Raw genomic sequence first — 18,365 nt, 5'->3', positions numbered from 1 at the left:
TGAGTGCAGCAGAGATATGTTGTACAACTTGTAAATACGTTGTATGACTTGTCACAGCCATTGCAAAGTCTGGCGTCTTTCTCCAGCACAAAATGTGTTTTCTCCAAACTATAAAATCTCAGATTTTTATGAAATGGAAAAAAATAAGGGGCAAAACAAACAAACAAACAAAAAAACGATCAGGCCCCCTCTTACCTGATCCCACCAGGATTTCTAGTGGCAGTTACTGTTTTTGCATGCTACTCTATATGCCCCGTTTCTCTTGGGAATTATGAGCAACTGAACTGAAAGCCTTCAGACAAACTATATTTTTTGAACATGAGTAAAGGATACACTTCAGTGAGTCTGCAGACCTGTTTATTAATTACCATTCTGGAAGAAGATTTAATTAACAATGAGAGCCCAGCAAGTTGGTAATGTTAGACACGTAGCTTAAAATGCATATAATTTGCATGCTGTTTTTAAAACATTCTCACTTCAGTTTGCTGCCAGCGTATCCCTGCGTGCTCTGACACCATACCAGTGCTGTCACTCAGCTCTTCTCGGCTGTGTGGGCACGGAGCAGACACTAACTATGCTGGGATGCTCGAGGGCCGCTGACCAGCTGCAGGTGGTCTCTGCCCAGTGAAGTAGGCCTGAGCTAACAGTGTTTACTCTGAAGGACTGAACATAATCAACACAAGCATCTACTTCTTTTCCCAGTACAAACATTTGACTTCCTTTGCTTTTCTCACTTGAGAAATTCCCCAAACACAGTGAACAACCTCGGTATTTGTGCCAGCTGTTTGCTCACTTGGTTATTTTCAAGCAAGAGGAAGCATTGCCTGAGCAAGGAGTCAGAAACTTGGTAGTGAAATAATGCCACAGCAGCATCTGCTATCAGATTTAGAGGGATTGTTTCTTGTTATTACACTGCACTGCACGGTAAGAAGTTCGTTTAGTCTCTGTTCGTTTTGGTGAGATTAACCAAATATGTTGTGGATATTTTGCCACCAGACACTGGCTTGGATAGTGTGTGTGTTGCACAACAGCTGCCAAAGAGTGAGGAACTTATGACCAGACGAAGCTTGGAGTGGATGAGAAGCTCTCCCCCAGCACAGCACCACTACGACGCCCCATGGGCCTGCTCTCCACATCCTTCCCACTGCAAAAAACACGTTTCCATGTGTGAGGCTGCAGCCCTAACATCTGCCCCGATGCTGCTTTATTATAATCCTGCTACAAACCATATGGAGAAGTAAGACGCTGCTGCTGAGCCAAAGCCTCACACTTAAAATCCCCAGGACTCTAGTAAGCTTTGCATCCTGAGGAGATTCCAGTTTTTGTCTTTGATCCAATTTTGTCTTGGTGAAAATGCCAGAGCTAAACGTCCCTAAAGCTCCAAAGGCATTTGAAGCTGAGTGGTTTGGCTCCTGTCCATCCTATAAAGCTTGGCTATGTTTTCAGGGTGCCGTTAAGTTGTTCCCTGTGCCTATACGGAGCAGATTTCAAAACAAAAACATGTATTTGATTTCTTAAAGATATATTTCTTATCATAGATAGAGATACTGTTGCAATAAGTTGTCTGCTTACATGTGGAATGAGAAAATGAGAGGCTTGTTTAGGCCTGGACAGAGCTCAGTGAGCTCTGCGTATTTAGCAATATTGATCTTTAGCAAATTGCTTCATCTGCTCTTCGTTACTTGCTCTGTGCTTCTATTTCAGCAGCAAAACCAAACTTTGATCTCCCTGTGCTCCTGAGCTACAAAAGCCTCGCCAGGTGCTGTGCTGGCAAGCGGCATACTCAGCAGGGTGGTCACTGGTGTGGGGACTGGATTCGAGTCCCTTGCCCTCCAGTTGTTATTCACACCTGGCCCAACTCCCGTGGTGTCCCCAGGGCTGGGCTTGGTTGCCCAACGCTGGTTGTCCTGCACTCAGCACAGGTGTAAGTGAAGGAAAATGGGTGCCATCGATCTGTGCTGAGTTACCGGTTATCAGCCGCATGGGTTCAGGATCAGCCAGAAGGCCGTGTGTGAAAAACTAAGCCGTGCCGGCTTGTACCACAAAGGGTTTGACTCTGTGTTTAGTTTTGGGTTGGATCATCTTTCAAGGTCCCTTCCGATCCCTAACACCCTGAGATTCTGTGAATTTTGGTCATGACTGCAGAGACAGCAGCAGGTCCTGTCACTGTACAAGAAATAATCCTTTCTAAATAATAGGCTCCACCAAGAGACCCAGCCTGTGTCGAGAGACACGAGGCCAATTTGGAGAGTGGCTCCTGGTTCTGGGGGCAATCCCTGCGCAGCAGCCCGTAGGAGCGGAGCCTCTCAACCTCACGATCGGCTCTGAGGAGAAGGGGAGCTCGAACTGCCCTTCAGGGCCCGGCCGCCCGGGGACCCCTCGGCGGGGGCGGCCCCGCTCCTCCCCCGTGGGCGGAGGCGGCGGCGGGGCCGCGCCGATTTAGGCGGCGGGGCCGGGCCGAGCCGAGCCGAGCCGTGCCGGGAGATGGCGGCGGGGGCCGCGCTGCTGGCGCTGGGAGCGCTGCTGGGCGCCGCGCCGGGGGCCTGGGGGGCGGCGGCGGCGTTGTGGACGGCGTGGCTCAACGTGTCTTGGGAGGACGGCACGGCCGGCAACCGGAGCGGCTGGGAGGCGGGCGAGGGCGGCCTGTACGGGCAGGACTCGCCGCTGCAGGCGGCCGCCGGGCTGCTGGTGCTGCCCGACGGCCACGACGGCTTCAACGCTTGCAGCGCCCTCACTAACTTCAGCGGGGCCCCCCCGGCCGGCGGGTCCGGCTCCGACTGGCTCGCCCTGATCCAGCGAGGGGGCGGCTGCAGCTTCGCCGATAAGATCCGCGTGGCCGCGCAGCGCGGCGCCGCTGCCGCTGTCATCTACAACTACCGAGGCACCGGCAACGACGTGCTGCCCATGTCCCACGTCGGTGAGAGGCGGCCGGGGGCGCCACGGGTCGCTGAGGGGCGCCGGGCGGGGGCCGGGCGGGGGCCGCGGCTGCCTTCTCCCGGCTTTGCTTAGAGCCCGTGGAGCGGATTTGGGCTCTTTTCTCAGTTTTCTTCCCATATGTTGTGTGCTAGCCGGCAAGCCCGAGACGGGGCTGATTTTCCGTTTTTCACCAGTAAAAGCTAGGCTAAAGCCCTGTTAAAGGTCGTTTCCATTTCGCAGAGGCTAATGGCAGAGCCTCCTGCTGCTTGTAGAGAGCCTCCTGCTTGCTAGCAGCGTGTTCCCTCCCCGGGCTGCCCATCTTTCAAATGAAGAATGAGTTTTGGCTGTATTTCAAGCCAATGTTTCCTGAGACGCAGCCTTGGGCTGTCTGGCTTCTGGCAGCAGTGAGAACAGGTGCCCTGTCTGCAAGGGCCAGGGGCGAGCTTTCTCTGGTTGCTGTACCCCAAGCTTTCAGGTCCATGTACGATGCCTCACCTCTGTGCTTGTCCTTTGCCAGGTGGCAGTGCTTTGGGCAGCCCCATCTTGAGAGAAACGCAGCAGTGAAAATGAATAGCGATTCTTAAAGCTTAGGCTGGCTTGGAAAACAATTGTGTACTTGCAGCTGCACCTCTTACAAGGGGTGGGGAGGGTTTCTGTCAGGTAGCAGTGGAGGTGAGTGGTGAGATGAAGAATCGGCGGCTGCCTCTGGAGGCTCATTGTGTGCAATCTTAATGAGCTGTGTGACTCTGTGCTCCGCTTTAAGAATTTAAAACCCAGAATGTGGATGGGCTCTGGCCTCTGAGGCAGAGCTTTCTGGTGTAATGAAATCATCTGCTGACAAATGCTGTCGGGATCTGTCTACTGCTGGGTGAGTTTCTCCTGCTGACCTGACAGCAGCATCCCTGCCCTGAGCCCTGCTCGCTGTGTGCTTGCGTAACCCAGCAGCTCTGAGGAGCTCCTTTTGCACTGCTGGAGCTGTTCTTGAAGGGAAAGTCCCTGTGCCCCTGTCCTTTTCACCACCCTGGCTGCTGGGAGCCCTACAGCATCTTAATCCTGCTGGCAGCTGCCTCCTGAAACGAGCCATCTGCTCCAAGAGGAGCTCCCTCCTTTCCGTGCTACCCTCAGCTTTCTGCCGAGGGATTTATGTTGGAGTGTCTCTTGCTGTCCTGATTATCCCACATGACAGGTTACAGGCCCCAGGGCATGTTGAAACTTCCCAGCCAAACTGTTGACAACCAGGACGGTGACATTCTGGAGAAGACAGCTTTTGTTGAGCTGCTTGTTGCAGCTGAATAACTCCTGGACGCGTTCTAGCACAACTACAGGGCCGAGCTTGTTTCTGCTGTTGCCTTTACTCCTTGTCCTTTGTTTTAGCCCATTACTTTCTCTCCTGTTACACTCTCTCTTTTTCTCTTTGCACTTGAGATCTTTCTCTATTGTCTCAGTTGGCTGCCAGCCCCTGCTCTCATTCCTCTCCCCATGGGGCTTTGCCTTCTGCCTGGGGCACAGGGCACCAGCGGCCCCACACTCACCTGACCTGCATCACAGGCTCTCAGCACAGCATGGCCCAGAGGGGGTGACCTGCCAGTAGTTGGCTTTGGTGGTGTTGCAAAGTACTGGGTATTCCTTGTCTTGTTCTGACTGGTGCCACAGTCTGGGCTCAAATGTAGGAGATGAGCTGGTTGCATTGCCCTTCGAACCCCATTTTGGGCTGGGTTTCCTTCTGGCCTCCTGTGGTGACTCTGTATGATCCTCTGAAAGTAGAGGTGATGGTAGCCTGCTAGTTAAGGAACAGTTTTTGTGCGGCTATGACTCCTGACATTTCTGTAACGGCTGTGGCTGTGCTAACGGTGAATTCACAGTCTGGGTTTCCTAATTGCCCTCATTTCTGCTTTTGCTGTCATCATATGCTATCCAGTGAAACCAAATGAGGGCAAGAGCTTCCTCCAAGCCGAGACAGTGGGAAGTAGCTCAGGCAGCCTCTCTGGGGCTAGGGGTCCAGCTACAGGGCTTGCCCGGGGTGATATCTCCTCCTGCCTGTGCTGCAGTGAGGTGTGGGGGCTCTCCTCTGCCTCGCCGGGAGGGAATTGCGCCATGGGTGTGCTTTGAACTGTGTGGCACAAATTCTCTCTCAGGGTTTCTGCAGCAGCAGAGCACCAATTTGTTAGCAAAGCTTACCAAAAAGTACAGTGTGCTGCCTTCTGTGGCTGACAAAATGGGCTTCTGCAGCGACTTCCCTCTTCAGAGACTTCATTGTGCCTGTACTTGACTGCAGTGACCTTATCATCCTGCTCTGAGAGACTTCTTTTCTTGTAACCAACATGTTTAGGCTGAGGAATTCTTTAATGCTTATATCAGTGCTGTGTGTGGAAACTTTCTGGTATGCCAACTTAGTTAAAAAACAAAACAAAACTGCCAATAAAAACAGCAGAACACAATAAATAGCCAGATCAGATATGATCAAATCCTGCTTAATACTCTCCAACACGTAGAATGCTAAGGATTTAACGGAGTCCAAAGTAATATTTACTTTGTACTTTTATAAGCACAGAACCTTATCAATTAGCAAACTTGAGTTTTAATTGTGCTCATTTTAAGAAGATGGTACCTCTCAGTGGCAGGCTGAGCAGGGTTTCAAAGTACAGTTCTGTGTGCTTATAATTGCACCTCTCTGTAATCTATATTGACCTTCTGAAAAAGACATTTGATTGGAGGAAAAACCACAGCATGTGAGGGGGGGAAAAAAGTGCACGGTAAGAGTTGGTTTGTTTTAAAGGTGGACCTTGACTTAAGATAGAAGCGGGCTGTTAAGTGGTTTGGGTATCAGGGTACGTTAGGAAGGACGAAAGTGTTTTTGGGTGGTATGTCCCTGTGCTTGGTGAAGAAGAACTCTCTGCTGGCCAGAAAACTATTGGGATAACTTTGTTTGGTTTCTCTGTTGTGTAGCTCTAGCCTTGAGGAGCACATCACCTGATCTGCAGAGGGCTTATTCGGTGAGAACACAGCTAAGTAATTCTGGCTAAAGCAGTAACAGTGTGCTGCAGGCTGATGAGATCTGGTTCAAGTCTAAACTTTTGTCCGTAGGTGAAAGGGGAAGGGAAGGTCACATACATAGCACCGCCACTTGACTTGCTCTGCAGGAATTCAGCAGAGATTAAGGCTATCAACCATACGTTTAGAGGAAGTAGCATACAGCAAAAAAAGAGCAGTTGTGCTCTGGTGGAAATCTGTATGAAGCATGAGCTTCGGAAAGAAACTAAAACTATGCCACAATATTGAAAGGCTGATGCGACCTGTAAAACTGGTCCTGCTAAAGCAAAGGGTTGAGGCAGAATGGTAATCCCAAGGCAGGCTGTGCTGAGGCTTTGTAAATGTTGTCTAAACAAATAGTTCCGCTCTCCTTTGCAGTGAGTGGGGGTTTGCACTGAGCACATCCAAGGTGGTATTTGCAGACTGCAGTGCCTGGAGTTCACAGCTCTGAATCTAAGAATAGCTGTTCAATGTGTATGTACTGCAGTTTTGTCTTTGCAGGCTCAGTTTAGTTCTTCTGGCTACCTGGTTCAGAGTAAATTAATATTGCAGCTCTAGGGGCATTCAGATAGCTGAACGTGGTTTGCTGGGTTGGGCTGGTGGGCCTAATCTCACATCTGCAGGGTATGTGGGGTGCGATAGTTGGGGTTTCCCCTGGGACAGAGGTCTGTGAGCAGCTGAGAGAGGAACTGAGGAGCAGAGCAGGTTGGTTGCTGCTGCTGCTGACAGCTTCTCACCCTGACCTTGCTCTTCCTCATCCGATTTAGGTACCTTTGTACCATGGAAAAATATACAAGGTAGGCACCAATCCCTTAAATAGCCCAGAATAGGCCTGTTAAGTACCCTTGCTCTTTGGGTTTCCTGGGCTGCTGAAATGTGGAAGGATGAATTAAAATCCTAAGTGACAGCTGTGGCAGCAGAGGCTTCATTGTGTGGGGCACGTGGCCCTAAAACAATGACACTGCTTGTTTGCCTCCAGTCCTGAATATGCCGCTGGGCAAACAGCGGTCGGGCTCAATGCTTTTCCTGACTGTATCAAACGTGTCTTTCTGCAGACAGATGCCTTCTGGCTTACGTTGTGCTGACTTATGTTATCATCAGCTGCCTCAAACTTGCTGATTTCCAGTGGTACTTACCTGCTGCGAGTATGATAAAGCAGGGGATGTTAGCAGCAGACTGAGGAGAGACTCTTTATCAGGGAGTGTAGTGAGAGGACAAGGAGTAATGGGTAGGTTTTGATTAGATATAAGGAAGAAATTCTTTACTCGGAGAGTGGTGAGGCACTGAATGGGCTGCCCAGAGAAGCTGTGGATACCCCATCCCTGGAGGTGTACGAGGCCAGGCTGGATGGGGCTTTAGGCAACCTGGTCTGGTGGGAGGTGTCCCTGGCCATGGCAGGGGGTTGGAACCAGATGGACTTTAAGGTCCCTTCCAACCCAAACCATTCTGTGATTCATTTGAAGAGGGTGAGCAATGTATTTACCAAATCAAAACTGCTGAACATTGCTGAATATAGTTGCTGAAGAATTCTCACTAAGGAGTGTTGATTGGTGTTTCTCCAGAGGGCTTTAAACGCTGTTTGTGGGATTAGGAGGTGGTATTTCAGTCTTGTCAGTGCCACAGACCGAAAGGCATGAATGAGATCTGCATGACAGCTCTCTTCACATTGCGGTGCCCTTAACAAGTGTACTGTCTTGGCTGCTGCTTTAAAGGATGATTTCATATTCTAAGATTTAGGGCCTGGCAGCGTTTGTACAAGTCTTAAAGGCTCAGAAGGGGTGGAGGGAAGGCTGGTGATCGGATTCACTTGGCAAATCATCACTCTTAACACTATTTAAACCAAATAGGATATGCATGCTGGTTTCCAGCTCCAGTACCCATTGGGAAGCTCTGGAAACTCATGTTATTTAAAACTGTTTGGTCTGCGTGTGTTCCTCTTAGACACCCAGCCTGTTCGGTAAAAGGTTTCCACACTTCCTAGTGTGGAAATCTTCCTTATCCACAGTAATGGTTGTGTGTGTGGTCTGGAGGCCAACCTCACCGAACAGCCTCCCAGGGCAAACATGGATGGCTCTTCCCAAGCAATGTGGTCCCGGTCCCACGAGTAAACGTAACATTGGTGAGCACAATACGCTGCTCAGGTCAAAGGAGGCTTGTGTTTCCAGGCCAAGCCTGTGCACAACCACTAGTTAGCAGGGCTTTCTCTTCTCCCCATTTTTGTCTTTACCATGCTTAGGATCTTCTAAGGTTCTCCCTCAGCTTTAAATTTCTCCGTGTTGCTCCTGTTCCTTAACTTATTCTTCTTTTTGAACCTCTGGCTATTGCTGCCTACTCCTGCTGATTTTTTTTGCAAATTTTTGAGTGTCTTGCTGTTTTGGATTTACCTGTGTAGTTTGAAAGACTTTGAGAAAGAGATCGAGAATAGTGCCAGCTGCCCAGTAAAACAAGCTGCAACTGGATTTCATTAAGCTTATGTGATAGTGTGAGTAAGAACCCAATCAAAAAGCTGGGGTCATAAGGGGCTGTTGCTTTAAATAACTGAGAAGTAGCCTGGAAGTGAGTGATTCTTTTATCTTGGACCAGGTAATGTTTGGGGTGGAGAGAGCAAAGGAGGAGTGGAAGGGGAGGGACAGGACTACGTATGTGTCAGCTTATCCAGGCTTAAATTGCTCCTGGAATGAGTTCAGTCACCCTTCCCTCCTGCAAAGGGGAGAGCTTATCACATTGCAATAAAGCTGTGAAGATGAAGTTTCCTCTAAGAGCATCTACAAATGAAGATAAGTGCTGGGACAGGTGATTTCTGGTCAGATTGGCATTCCTGATAAAGACTTGGCCTTGTGCATGTGGTTGAAAGCAATATTTTTTTTTGTAAACCTTGTACCGTTTATTAGCGAAGAGCTAGGATGCAGGCTTTATGGCTTCTCGGTGCTTGTCTGGGGCCAGGTGTGAAGCTCATGCCCATAGCATGATATGATTTTGGGCACAATAGGTTTTGTGTGCAGTGCTGATCTTACACCCAAGGGGAATTACATCACATCCAGAATATGGGCTCGGTGTGCATACACTGTTAATGTTCCCTTCTACTATATAATGGTAAACTTGTACCAGCTTGTTTGACAACTGCCAGAAATCCCCTGTTTCTTACTATTTCAATACGGTGAGGTAAGCAGTATGCGAAGTGTTACACTTTTAAAACCTGAAAGGCAGAGTAATAATCACTGTTCTCACCTGCCTGAACAGGCAGGTGTGCTGAGGTGGTAGGAAACAGCTTGGAGAGTCAACTGACACTGCCTTTCATGTTAAAGTGCAGGAGATGGCTTCATTGCCTAATGCCTTTTTGATCATGTGGTTGAGAGAGATATCTGGGTGGCTAAAGAAAGTCTGGGGGGTGCTAGCTCCTGTGGCTGAAGGCACGGTCAGTTCTGATCTTGTGTGTTTCAGGCACCGTATCACGTAGATAAAAGCAAAGATCTAGCCACCACCTTACCAAAACCAGGATTTGTATTTCATCTCCTTAGTCTCCAGATAGCGATTCTGCTTTGGTGAAGCAGAGCCTTACCTATTCTGGAGAAGTTAAACTCAGAAGTCTGCTTTTTTACTGCTTTTTTTTTTTTGTATGTAAGGCAACTGAAATTAAAAGTAAATTTCTTCCATTCTGCTTTTTCTGAGCATGTGGTTTATGTGGTGTTCAGCTGGGGTTTTTATAGCGCTGGGGAAGGGGGTGATGGGTTATTGCCATGGTGCTTCGAACAGTTCTTGTGTGACTGCATTCTCTGAAGACTTCTCTGCAAGATCATGCATGCTCTTTAAAAATGAAATCTTTCATCCTCGAGGAGTTCTCTGGCAGAACTTACTCAGCTGTAGCAGAATGCCTGCAGCCTTTAATCCGTTAATAATTGCATCTTCATTTCTCAGTCCTCCTAACACGCTGAGAGAAAACAGTTCATTCGTATACTGAATTGCTGCTTAATTTCTTTGTTAGACAAAAACGTGATACTCCATTTTTATTCTTATTTTTTAAAAATTCTTAATTCGTCCAGACTCGCTCTGCCATTGCAATATTAAACAACTTGCAGTTAGCCTGTCAGAAAGCTTTCTACACAGGGGAGGATAATGTTTAACTTTCAGGTAGCTGTACTGCACTGCTTGCTTTCCTTCTCCTTCAGCCACTTCCATGAAATGGTTTCCCTTCAATATTAAAGAACAGTCAAATGTTGAGGAAAATATAGCATTGGTTGAATCCTGGGTTAAATATGCTTGATATCACCCAGACCACAAGCACAGGCTGGTGTGGGGCTGGCTGTGGGGTGCATGGGGCTGCTTCTGGGGGTGAGGAAGCTGAAGCGGTGCTGCAGGGGTTTGTTGGTTGCACAAGGCGCTCTCTGGACAGAGTGAAGTAATGCTGTTGAAAGCATTGACATTTAATTTCACTGCCCTCAAGCATGATGAAAAACCTCAGACATTTGTCAAGGGGGGGAAATAGGACTGAATCTGAAATTTTGTAGCTCGTGTGTGTGTTATCCTAGCTTTTTTTTTCCTTTTTCTGAAGTAACTTTCCTAATTATATTTCTTCAAAAATGTCTACAAAACTATTGCCTTCTTCAAATGCTTTTACCGATCTATGTTGTATCTAGGTTTGCTCTCAATGGGGAGGGAGGGGAGTCCCTTCAGGCTGTATTGCGGCCTGTTCGTAATGAGTGTCGCCAGAGGCATGACAGGGGTTAGGCCTTTGCTGTCCAGGAAAAACTACACTTGAAGACCTATTGAATTTGCCCCAGATTATTAATAATGCTTTCAAACTCAAATGAAAGGGGCTTTCATAAGTTGACCTGAACTGAATTTAGAGTAAGTTTAAACAATGCGGACCAGTTCCAATGCCTAGTTTTAACTGAACAAGCTGAGAAACCAATTTTAAGTGAGACTAGAAGAGCTAGGGCAGTTGAAGTTCCTGAGTTAGCTCTGATATGCAAACCTGTCCTAAACTGGAAGCTAATTATTCACTTCAAAAAGCTTTGTCAGGGTTTCATAAAAGTCTGCTTTTGTCAATGTTACACTGGAGTTTTGTGCAGTGAAAACATTAGACTGAATTGTGTTCTCTGTGGCATTAGGTACTGGAGAGTAACAGCACCTGTGTGTTAAAGTCAGCTGTAGAGTAGATGTGTAATGATGGCAACTTTCATAACTGAAGCTCTTACTGAAGATTCAGAGCCATGTGATGTTTTGTTAGTGACTGGCGTGTTAGATGTTAAAACGTGCCGTACCCAAAAGGAGCGTACAGTCATAAAGCAGGTGTTGCCAGTTCTGTTTTCTTGGTTATGGAACTCAGGCGGTGAATGAGAAAATGTGGGAATGAAAGAAAGGTTCCTTAAAGTCCAGTGCTTAAAGTTTTCTTTGAAAGTGAATTTGTTCTCAGGCAGTTAATTAGCTGGGGAGCTTAAATATGGCCTTAACTAGAAGGGTTTTGGTAACACAGCAAAGATTTAAATTACTGGAGGCTCTTTCTTCCCCTTCCCATGTTGTGTTTCACTTTTATTAACTGCACAATGCAAAAGCTAAATTGAGTAACACAAAAGCTGCAAAGTTCTCTTTTCTTCCCGTATGATCTGGAAGAAAAAGCAAAGATCTGAAAGGGCAACAGCGAAGTTTGACTTCAACCTTGCTGTAGCTCCGTGAGGAGGAATGGCATGCACAAAAGGCATTTCCTCCTCTTTGGCTGCCATGGGTGGAGTGGTTTAAACTTGTAGGAGCCTGCACAGGAACGTCCAGGAGGCAGGGTTTTACCCTGGAGAACACATTGCTGTAACATCCCCTTCTCCTAAGGGAAAGGTTTGCTTACCAAAGCTGTCTTGGAAGGGACGGTAGTTATGACAACAGCAATGGGACAAGTTCTGGTGGAACTCAAAGTTTTGGTGCTTGGTCTGATGCTTTCATGCAGTGAGTGCCAGTGGCTGCTCACTGGAAGTGTAGAGCTAAATTTTAATTATGGTCGAGGTAGTGTTACACTTCCATCCCAGGTAAGGAAATATTCCTGTTGTGTTTACACATATAGCTAGCAGCTGTGCTCTTGGAGGGCTGTTGTATTCATTCCACCTGGAGTGCTGGTAGAGCTCCTTTCTAATGTTTTATTTTCTTTTGGTGTAATAAAAATGCTTTAATAGTAGTGAGCTTGGTGGGCTGGACAGAAAGCTTTCAGTCATAGAGTCTGTAATTACTGGAAAACCTGGTGCATTCCTTATGAAATTCATTTGAATCCCTGTCTCCCCCTGTGAATTCCCCAGACCCACTGGAGGCTGCAGTAAGTGCCTGAAGGGAAGAACAACTGTAATGGGTCCCAGCAGGGAAGTGAGAGAGGAATGCTCAATGCTGTCTATGAATGATCAATATCTGTGAAAAACAGTTCCCTTTTAATTTAAAGGAAAAAAAAAATCACTAACACCCAGGTAAACCTGCTTAAGGTGTTTCCAAAAGTTGCGGCTGTACTCATATGTGCCTGGGAAGGAGGTAGTTCCTCCAAGCTGCTAGAGCTTCTCATTCCTTCACTTGCATGGGTGTGGAAGGAAAACAATGTTAGAAGTCTGAAAATCCTCTCCTTTGTGGGAATCGGCTTGTAGTTTTGAACCTGAGCACGTTGTGACAGCTCCTTGGAGCTGCTTCTGTGAGGTGAGAGTTAATGTTAGCTGTGTGCCCAGCATGGATCTGCCATGCAGGCATTGCCTTGACACAAGCCATGGAGTCCCACCACACAGGGCAGTGGTTCAGAACTGATTTATCTGTAGCTCACACAGGAGCAGCACAGGGTGACAGTAATCCCCTTGTTGTGGAAAAAGCAGGTGTTTACTGTGCAAAAGTCAATAGTGCCAGTTATGAGCACGTCTTGCATGCTGCATTTCTCTTCTGAATTGCCAAACCTGTAACTTCATGTTTACAGGGTAGCATGAAGCAGAAGTGTAATGGCAGAACAAGGAGGGCCTTTGCAGGGCAGGGTTTAATATATCTATTTATATTGTTATAAATAGATGAAACTCCACTCCGCATCTCTGTAAACCTGATACAGGAAGAGTAAAACTTTGATCTCTAGTCACGTACCCTTCCTGTGTGCCAAATGTGCTTGTTCCAGCTCTTCTCCTCCCACCCCTGCAAACCATTTTAGTTCTTGTGCCAACCGGTGTCTGCAGAACGGCATCTTTCAGATTTTGACCAGTGGGCTGCCATCATTTGGGGGGAAGCTTTTGCAAAAGTCCAGACCTACAGAGGCAGATTATATTTGTCTGAAGACTTGAGTAAGTTTCCCACTTCCTTTTCATAGGAGATGGAAAAGGAGAGAGCTGGGAAATGTTTAACTCAACAGATTTTGCTTCTGTTTAGCAATGTGACCCTATTGTTAACTAAACAGCAGCTTAATCGTACCTTCTAACTTCCCTTAAACTCTTATAGGAAGCCCTGCTTGAATCACAAAAGCTGACTTCTAGGCTAGGATTTTGGGTCTCTGAGAGTTTTTTGCTATGCACAGGTGATTGACATTCCTCTTACTTTGCTGGAGTCTAGAGAAAAGGTGCCAGTTCAGGGCAGCCGCTGTGTTTGAGACACCTCTGCAGGTGTCCCCTCAAATAGCTCACTTCTACTAAGATGCCCAAGCACTGTCAGAAGCCTCTGTTCAAGCTGGCGGCTTCCTGGCCACAGGCATGTTTCAGTACTTGCCACGATGGGATCCTTCCAGCAGCTCAGAAAGCACTGAGTGGGGTTTGTCCTAGCTGTTTTTATTCTAGCAGCACAGCAGTGTGCCTAAACACGACTTCTGGGCTTCTAGCTTAGCTTCAGGCCAACACAGTGTCATATAAGGCCTCCACCTGCCAAAAGGAGCCTCGGGTGCTCCCCTGACAGGCACTCTGTATTGGTGCCAGAGCCTTGTTTTGTCCAAAAGGAGCTTCTAAAGTGACCGAATGCCTGTGCCACTAGTGGCCCAGGTCAACCAGGCTCTGAAATAAAGGGAAAGGAATCCTGGAACAGCACTGACTGTTGGCACAAGGCATTTGGTTAACTATGTGCTGTCAGGTTAGCTCACCTGTAAGTGCCTTTAGAAATGAATTGCTGGACCTAAAAGCTTGCACTCGTAGTACAAAATACCAAAGATGGATGCTGATACATGTCAGCAGGGTTTTGTTCTAAGGGGCAGCAGTGCAGATGCTGATGGACATGACCATCCTCTCAATTTTGCCTTAGTTCCTGCAGTGTCAAAGCTCTTAAAAGTTGTGCTTTCTTCATTGTTGGTAAAAATAAATCAATAAATAAATTTCTAATTGTTGCCACAGCTGGCCATGCCTAAAACTTGACCCCAACACACCACCAGTCTGCTCCTTCATGAAACAATGTCTTCCCTCCTCCACCTCCTCATGGGTGCATTAAGGGTTGCAGTGACAGGAGGAAAAGAGGCCAGCAGCTTGTGGCTCCCAGCGAGGGTGCTTGAATGAATGAGGCGGAGCAGAAAACACCCACCTAAACTTCCTTTCTTCAATAGCTGCAGTCAATGATTCGAACTTGACTGGATGAGCACACATGTTTTGATCCAAAGCAGCTAAAATTGTGAGAAATCTCTGTGGGTGTGTGGAAGGTACTAGGAAAGAACTTAATGTTGTCTTCTAATAACATCCTGGTGAACTGATTAGCCTGAAACTTCGGTGGAATTAAGTTTTTTAAGGGTGTAAAACTTCATTACAACTGCTGACTCGGTAGTTGAAATGGTTTTGCGGGTTGGTGGTGACATTTCATTAACACAAATCCCTTTACTGTGTGTTGTATTGCACTTAACCACAAGCTATATTTGACTGGTGAGGCATGTAGAAGTGGAGGGGAATAAGGCAGAACAAGCCTTTTGGCAAGCTTTTTATTTTCTTGTTGTCACAACCTGTTCTCCCACGCTTTTCCTCCACGCTTACAAAAGCAATAAGTCTCAGCTCCTGACCTGACCCATGCTTAATTCTTTTCTTGTTCCTACCACCTCCTTCCAGCTCGTTTTATAACTGGCTTGTAAATCCTAGCTCATCATAAAGGATGGTAGGTGCAGTCTGACTTATTTCCCTATCCCTTCCCTGCTCTGAGATGTACTTCTCATTACAGGGAGCTTTCTGAATAAAAGATGAGTTCTCACTGGGAAGAATTGCTAGACATCATGCTTAGACATCTCAGATCAAAGGCATTACATGAGCAAGCTGGAAAATTAATAAGTGCTATTTAAAATGAGAGCCTTTGGTTTAACACCAATTCTAGTTTTTGATAGCTGAAAGTTGGATGAGGTTTCTCTTAATGGAGGAAAAAAAATTGGTCTCACCAATAAAACTGGTTTGGCTGGGAGGTTAGCTAAAAATAGCACTTCTGTAACAGCCTTTATTCCTTCGCCGTGTAATATATTACGAATGTTGTGCAGCTGATTTAATTCAGTGGGACTCCTTACCAGCTAGTCTTTGAATCTTGTATTTGGTTTAGAGAGACCAGGGACTGCTTACTCATCTTCCTTTCTCCCTTTTTCTCCTAAGAACTTCTTTGCTGTATTGGGACTGCCTGAAGTTCCTACAAATAGTATGAGGGGTCCTCACCACTTGCCACTTGAAATGAAAACAGCCTTTTTCAAGTCAGTGTTTGGTGACCAGAGTTGCTTGAAATTTCTTCCAACCGTAAAACTCTTCCTTCCTCTGATGTTTTGCCATGATGCATAATCAAGGAAACGAACCCTGATGTTAAAATCTGGATGGGGCTTAGTCTGCCACTCACAGTTTAAAAGCCAAGCACACCTCAATATTGGCATCCCTCTGAACTTGCCTTACAAACCTGCACCTTTATAGTTGCCACCAAATTTCACTCAAATGTTTTTCAGTTGCTTCTGAAAATGCAGGAGCAAAGGCTGACCTAGGCTTTGATAGTTTGGTGTCTGGATAAGTACTCAACAGTGCTGTTAAATTTAGTTAAGAACTAGCAGCAGAGCAGGGAGGGAGGCAGATATGTTACAGGAAGCATCCCTAAGTCACCAGCTCTGTGCCTGGCATCTGGGCATTATCTCCAGGAGCTCAATCCCTAGTGACCTTGCTGTGTTTGTAGGATTTCTTTTTAATTTCATGTAGCTCAGAGGCGTGTTAAAATATAAATTGCCAAAGTGTTGTTGAAAATGATGATGATGAGTGTCCCATATGGGAGTGAGGAGCTTTATGGGGAGGAATGAATTCTAAATATGGTTTGCTATACTGTTGAGCTGAACAAGTACAAAGAGATGATGCTTATTCCTCCAGTTGTATTAAATCTGTTAATGCCAGTTAGAAACTCTCCGGTGTGTTCTTTGGCATTTGAACCAGAGCCTCTAAGATGATGACTGTAACGGAGCACCTGGGAACTGAGCATGGATTCCCCTTCTCTTTTGCAGGTGCAGGAAGCATTGTTGCAATTATGATTGGCAACCTGAAAGGCATGGAGATCTTACGCCGGATCGAGAGTGGCATGAAAGTGACAATGGTTATTGAAGTGGGGAAAAAGCACGGTCCTTGGATGAATCACTACTCCATCTTCTTTGTCTCAGTGTCATTTTTCATTGTCACAGCAGCAACCGTGGGTTACTTTATTTTTTATTCTGCTCGGAGATTCAGGATCACGAGGGCCCAGTCCAGGAAACAGGTGAGTGTGTTGTCTCTGTGTGTGCCATCGCCTATTATCCACCTGAGCAACTGTGCTGTGGATCTTAAGGCTGAAATAGTGCTTGAGCACCAAAATCACTAAATTCCTTCCTTCCACAGGAAGGAGATTGTGTAGTCTTTAAACTGCTAAGGGAGATATGTTTAAACAGCCAAAATCTTTCTACTCAAATAAATGGCAAAATGTTACCTATCTAATTGTATCTAGAGAGTGCAGCCGATGATGCTTTGCCAACTTTTTCCTACAATTTTACTCCCTGCATTGCAGTGCAGCAATAATGCTGGTGTATTGGAGGAGGTGAGAGAGCTAACCTGCTTTTAGCTGACCCTCACACTTCCCACGTAGTGCTGCCTATGTGCTAGCTGCGATGTGAGACACGACTACAAATATGTCTGCAAAATGGTGCATGACTCCTGTCGTGTTTTGTAGACCACAAGTTAGGAAACTGCCTCTTGTTGAAAGCTTCTTTCTAACTGAAAGCTTTCTCAGAGCTGCAGTGACAGCCTCAATTAGGAGGTGGAAAAAGGCACTGTTGTGTTCTTTTTAACCCCCAGGCAGGCAATTGTTAATGAGTTAAGTTTCCAAGTAACTCTCCTCTGTGCAATTATCTGATCAGCTGATACAACTAATGCACACAGCTTTGTCTTCAGTCTGATCAGACCCACCTTACACCTGCTACTTCAGGGCTTAAGCAGAAGCCTTAAAGGTGAGAATTAAGTACTAGCATGATGTCTGTCAAAGGTGATGGGCAGCAGGAGGAACAGGATCTGAATGGTTCAGATACAAGAACTTCCCTTGCAGCTGTGTTGCAAAGACGACTGGGTATTTGCAGTGCTTCTTTGCAAGCTTTTTGCAGGAGGTACCTGAACTCTGAAAGAAGAGTTGTTACTAGAGTCCTCTCCTACAGGTAGTAGTAGCATAAAGTAGCATAAGCATCTTACTCTAGTTTGGTTTGGGAATTACGTCAGGACTGGGTTAGATACTTAGGAGACATTCTGCCACTAAAGAATATGTGCCCTGACGAGTTTCTGTGCTGTTGTGGAGAGTTCAGGCCCCTTGAGCAAGATCCTTCTGAACTAATCTGAAGCTAGAAGTTGGACGCGGGTGTTGAAATTTAGGCCAGTTTTGGGCATTGATAACACTTTGGGACTGACTTCTCTAAAATGTTAACATGCAGGACCATTGTTCTTGGCAGGGAGAGACTGGGGTGAATGACAGCAATGTTCACAGGGAACTTGGCCAGAGTTGAATGCCGGGTTCTTGCTCATAACAACAGCTCCTAACTCAGTCGAGTTGATATTCTGGAATCCTGTTGTTTAAGTGTAATCTTGTGGATGAGGAACAGTCAGCTGGCAATATGCTTACAGACTAGACATCTAGCAGTGGACTGAAAACTCTATTTGTGCCTTGTCTAAGCTGTCCGCCTTATCTTGGGGGCTAGGCTTCCTGTTAGTGCTTCATTTTAGACTTTTTGTGTTCTGACGTTATGCAACACCTGGAAGTGACATGAGAATGCAATAAGGGAATAGCTGGAAGAGCAGTATTGGAAGGCCTCATCTGACTGAGATGTAGCACTGGAAGTTGTGCTGGGTTGTGTCTGTAGTACCTTTCACGAGGGATGGCATGGAGCCCTGTATCTTGATGCTGTCCACTTGCTAACATCTGTGGACAGGGAAGCATACTGTCTCCTGCTGCTGAATATCCTCTTTCATTCTGTCTGAACTACCCCGTAGTGGGAACTCAGT

The 18,365-nt window shown here is 46.6% G+C and overlaps 1 protein-coding gene across 1 annotated transcript in view; it reads left to right on the top strand.

Moving 5' to 3' along the window:
* RNF128 (ring finger protein 128) overlaps positions 1–18,365 on the top strand; it is a 41,163-nt gene that overhangs the window by 10,496 nt on the left and 12,302 nt on the right. Inside the window, exon 2 of the mRNA XM_040572210.1 lies at positions 16,355–16,602. Within this exon, the coding sequence (XP_040428144.1) occupies positions 16,355–16,602 (248 nt within the window). The remainder of the gene's footprint in view (positions 1–16,354; positions 16,603–18,365) is intronic.

Source organism: Cygnus olor, chromosome 13 (assembly GCF_009769625.2).
Source record: "Cygnus olor isolate bCygOlo1 chromosome 13, bCygOlo1.pri.v2, whole genome shotgun sequence".
In the NCBI taxonomy this organism is placed as follows: domain Eukaryota; kingdom Metazoa; phylum Chordata; class Aves; order Anseriformes; family Anatidae; genus Cygnus; species Cygnus olor.
This window is presented reverse-complemented; position numbering and strand designations above follow the sequence as displayed.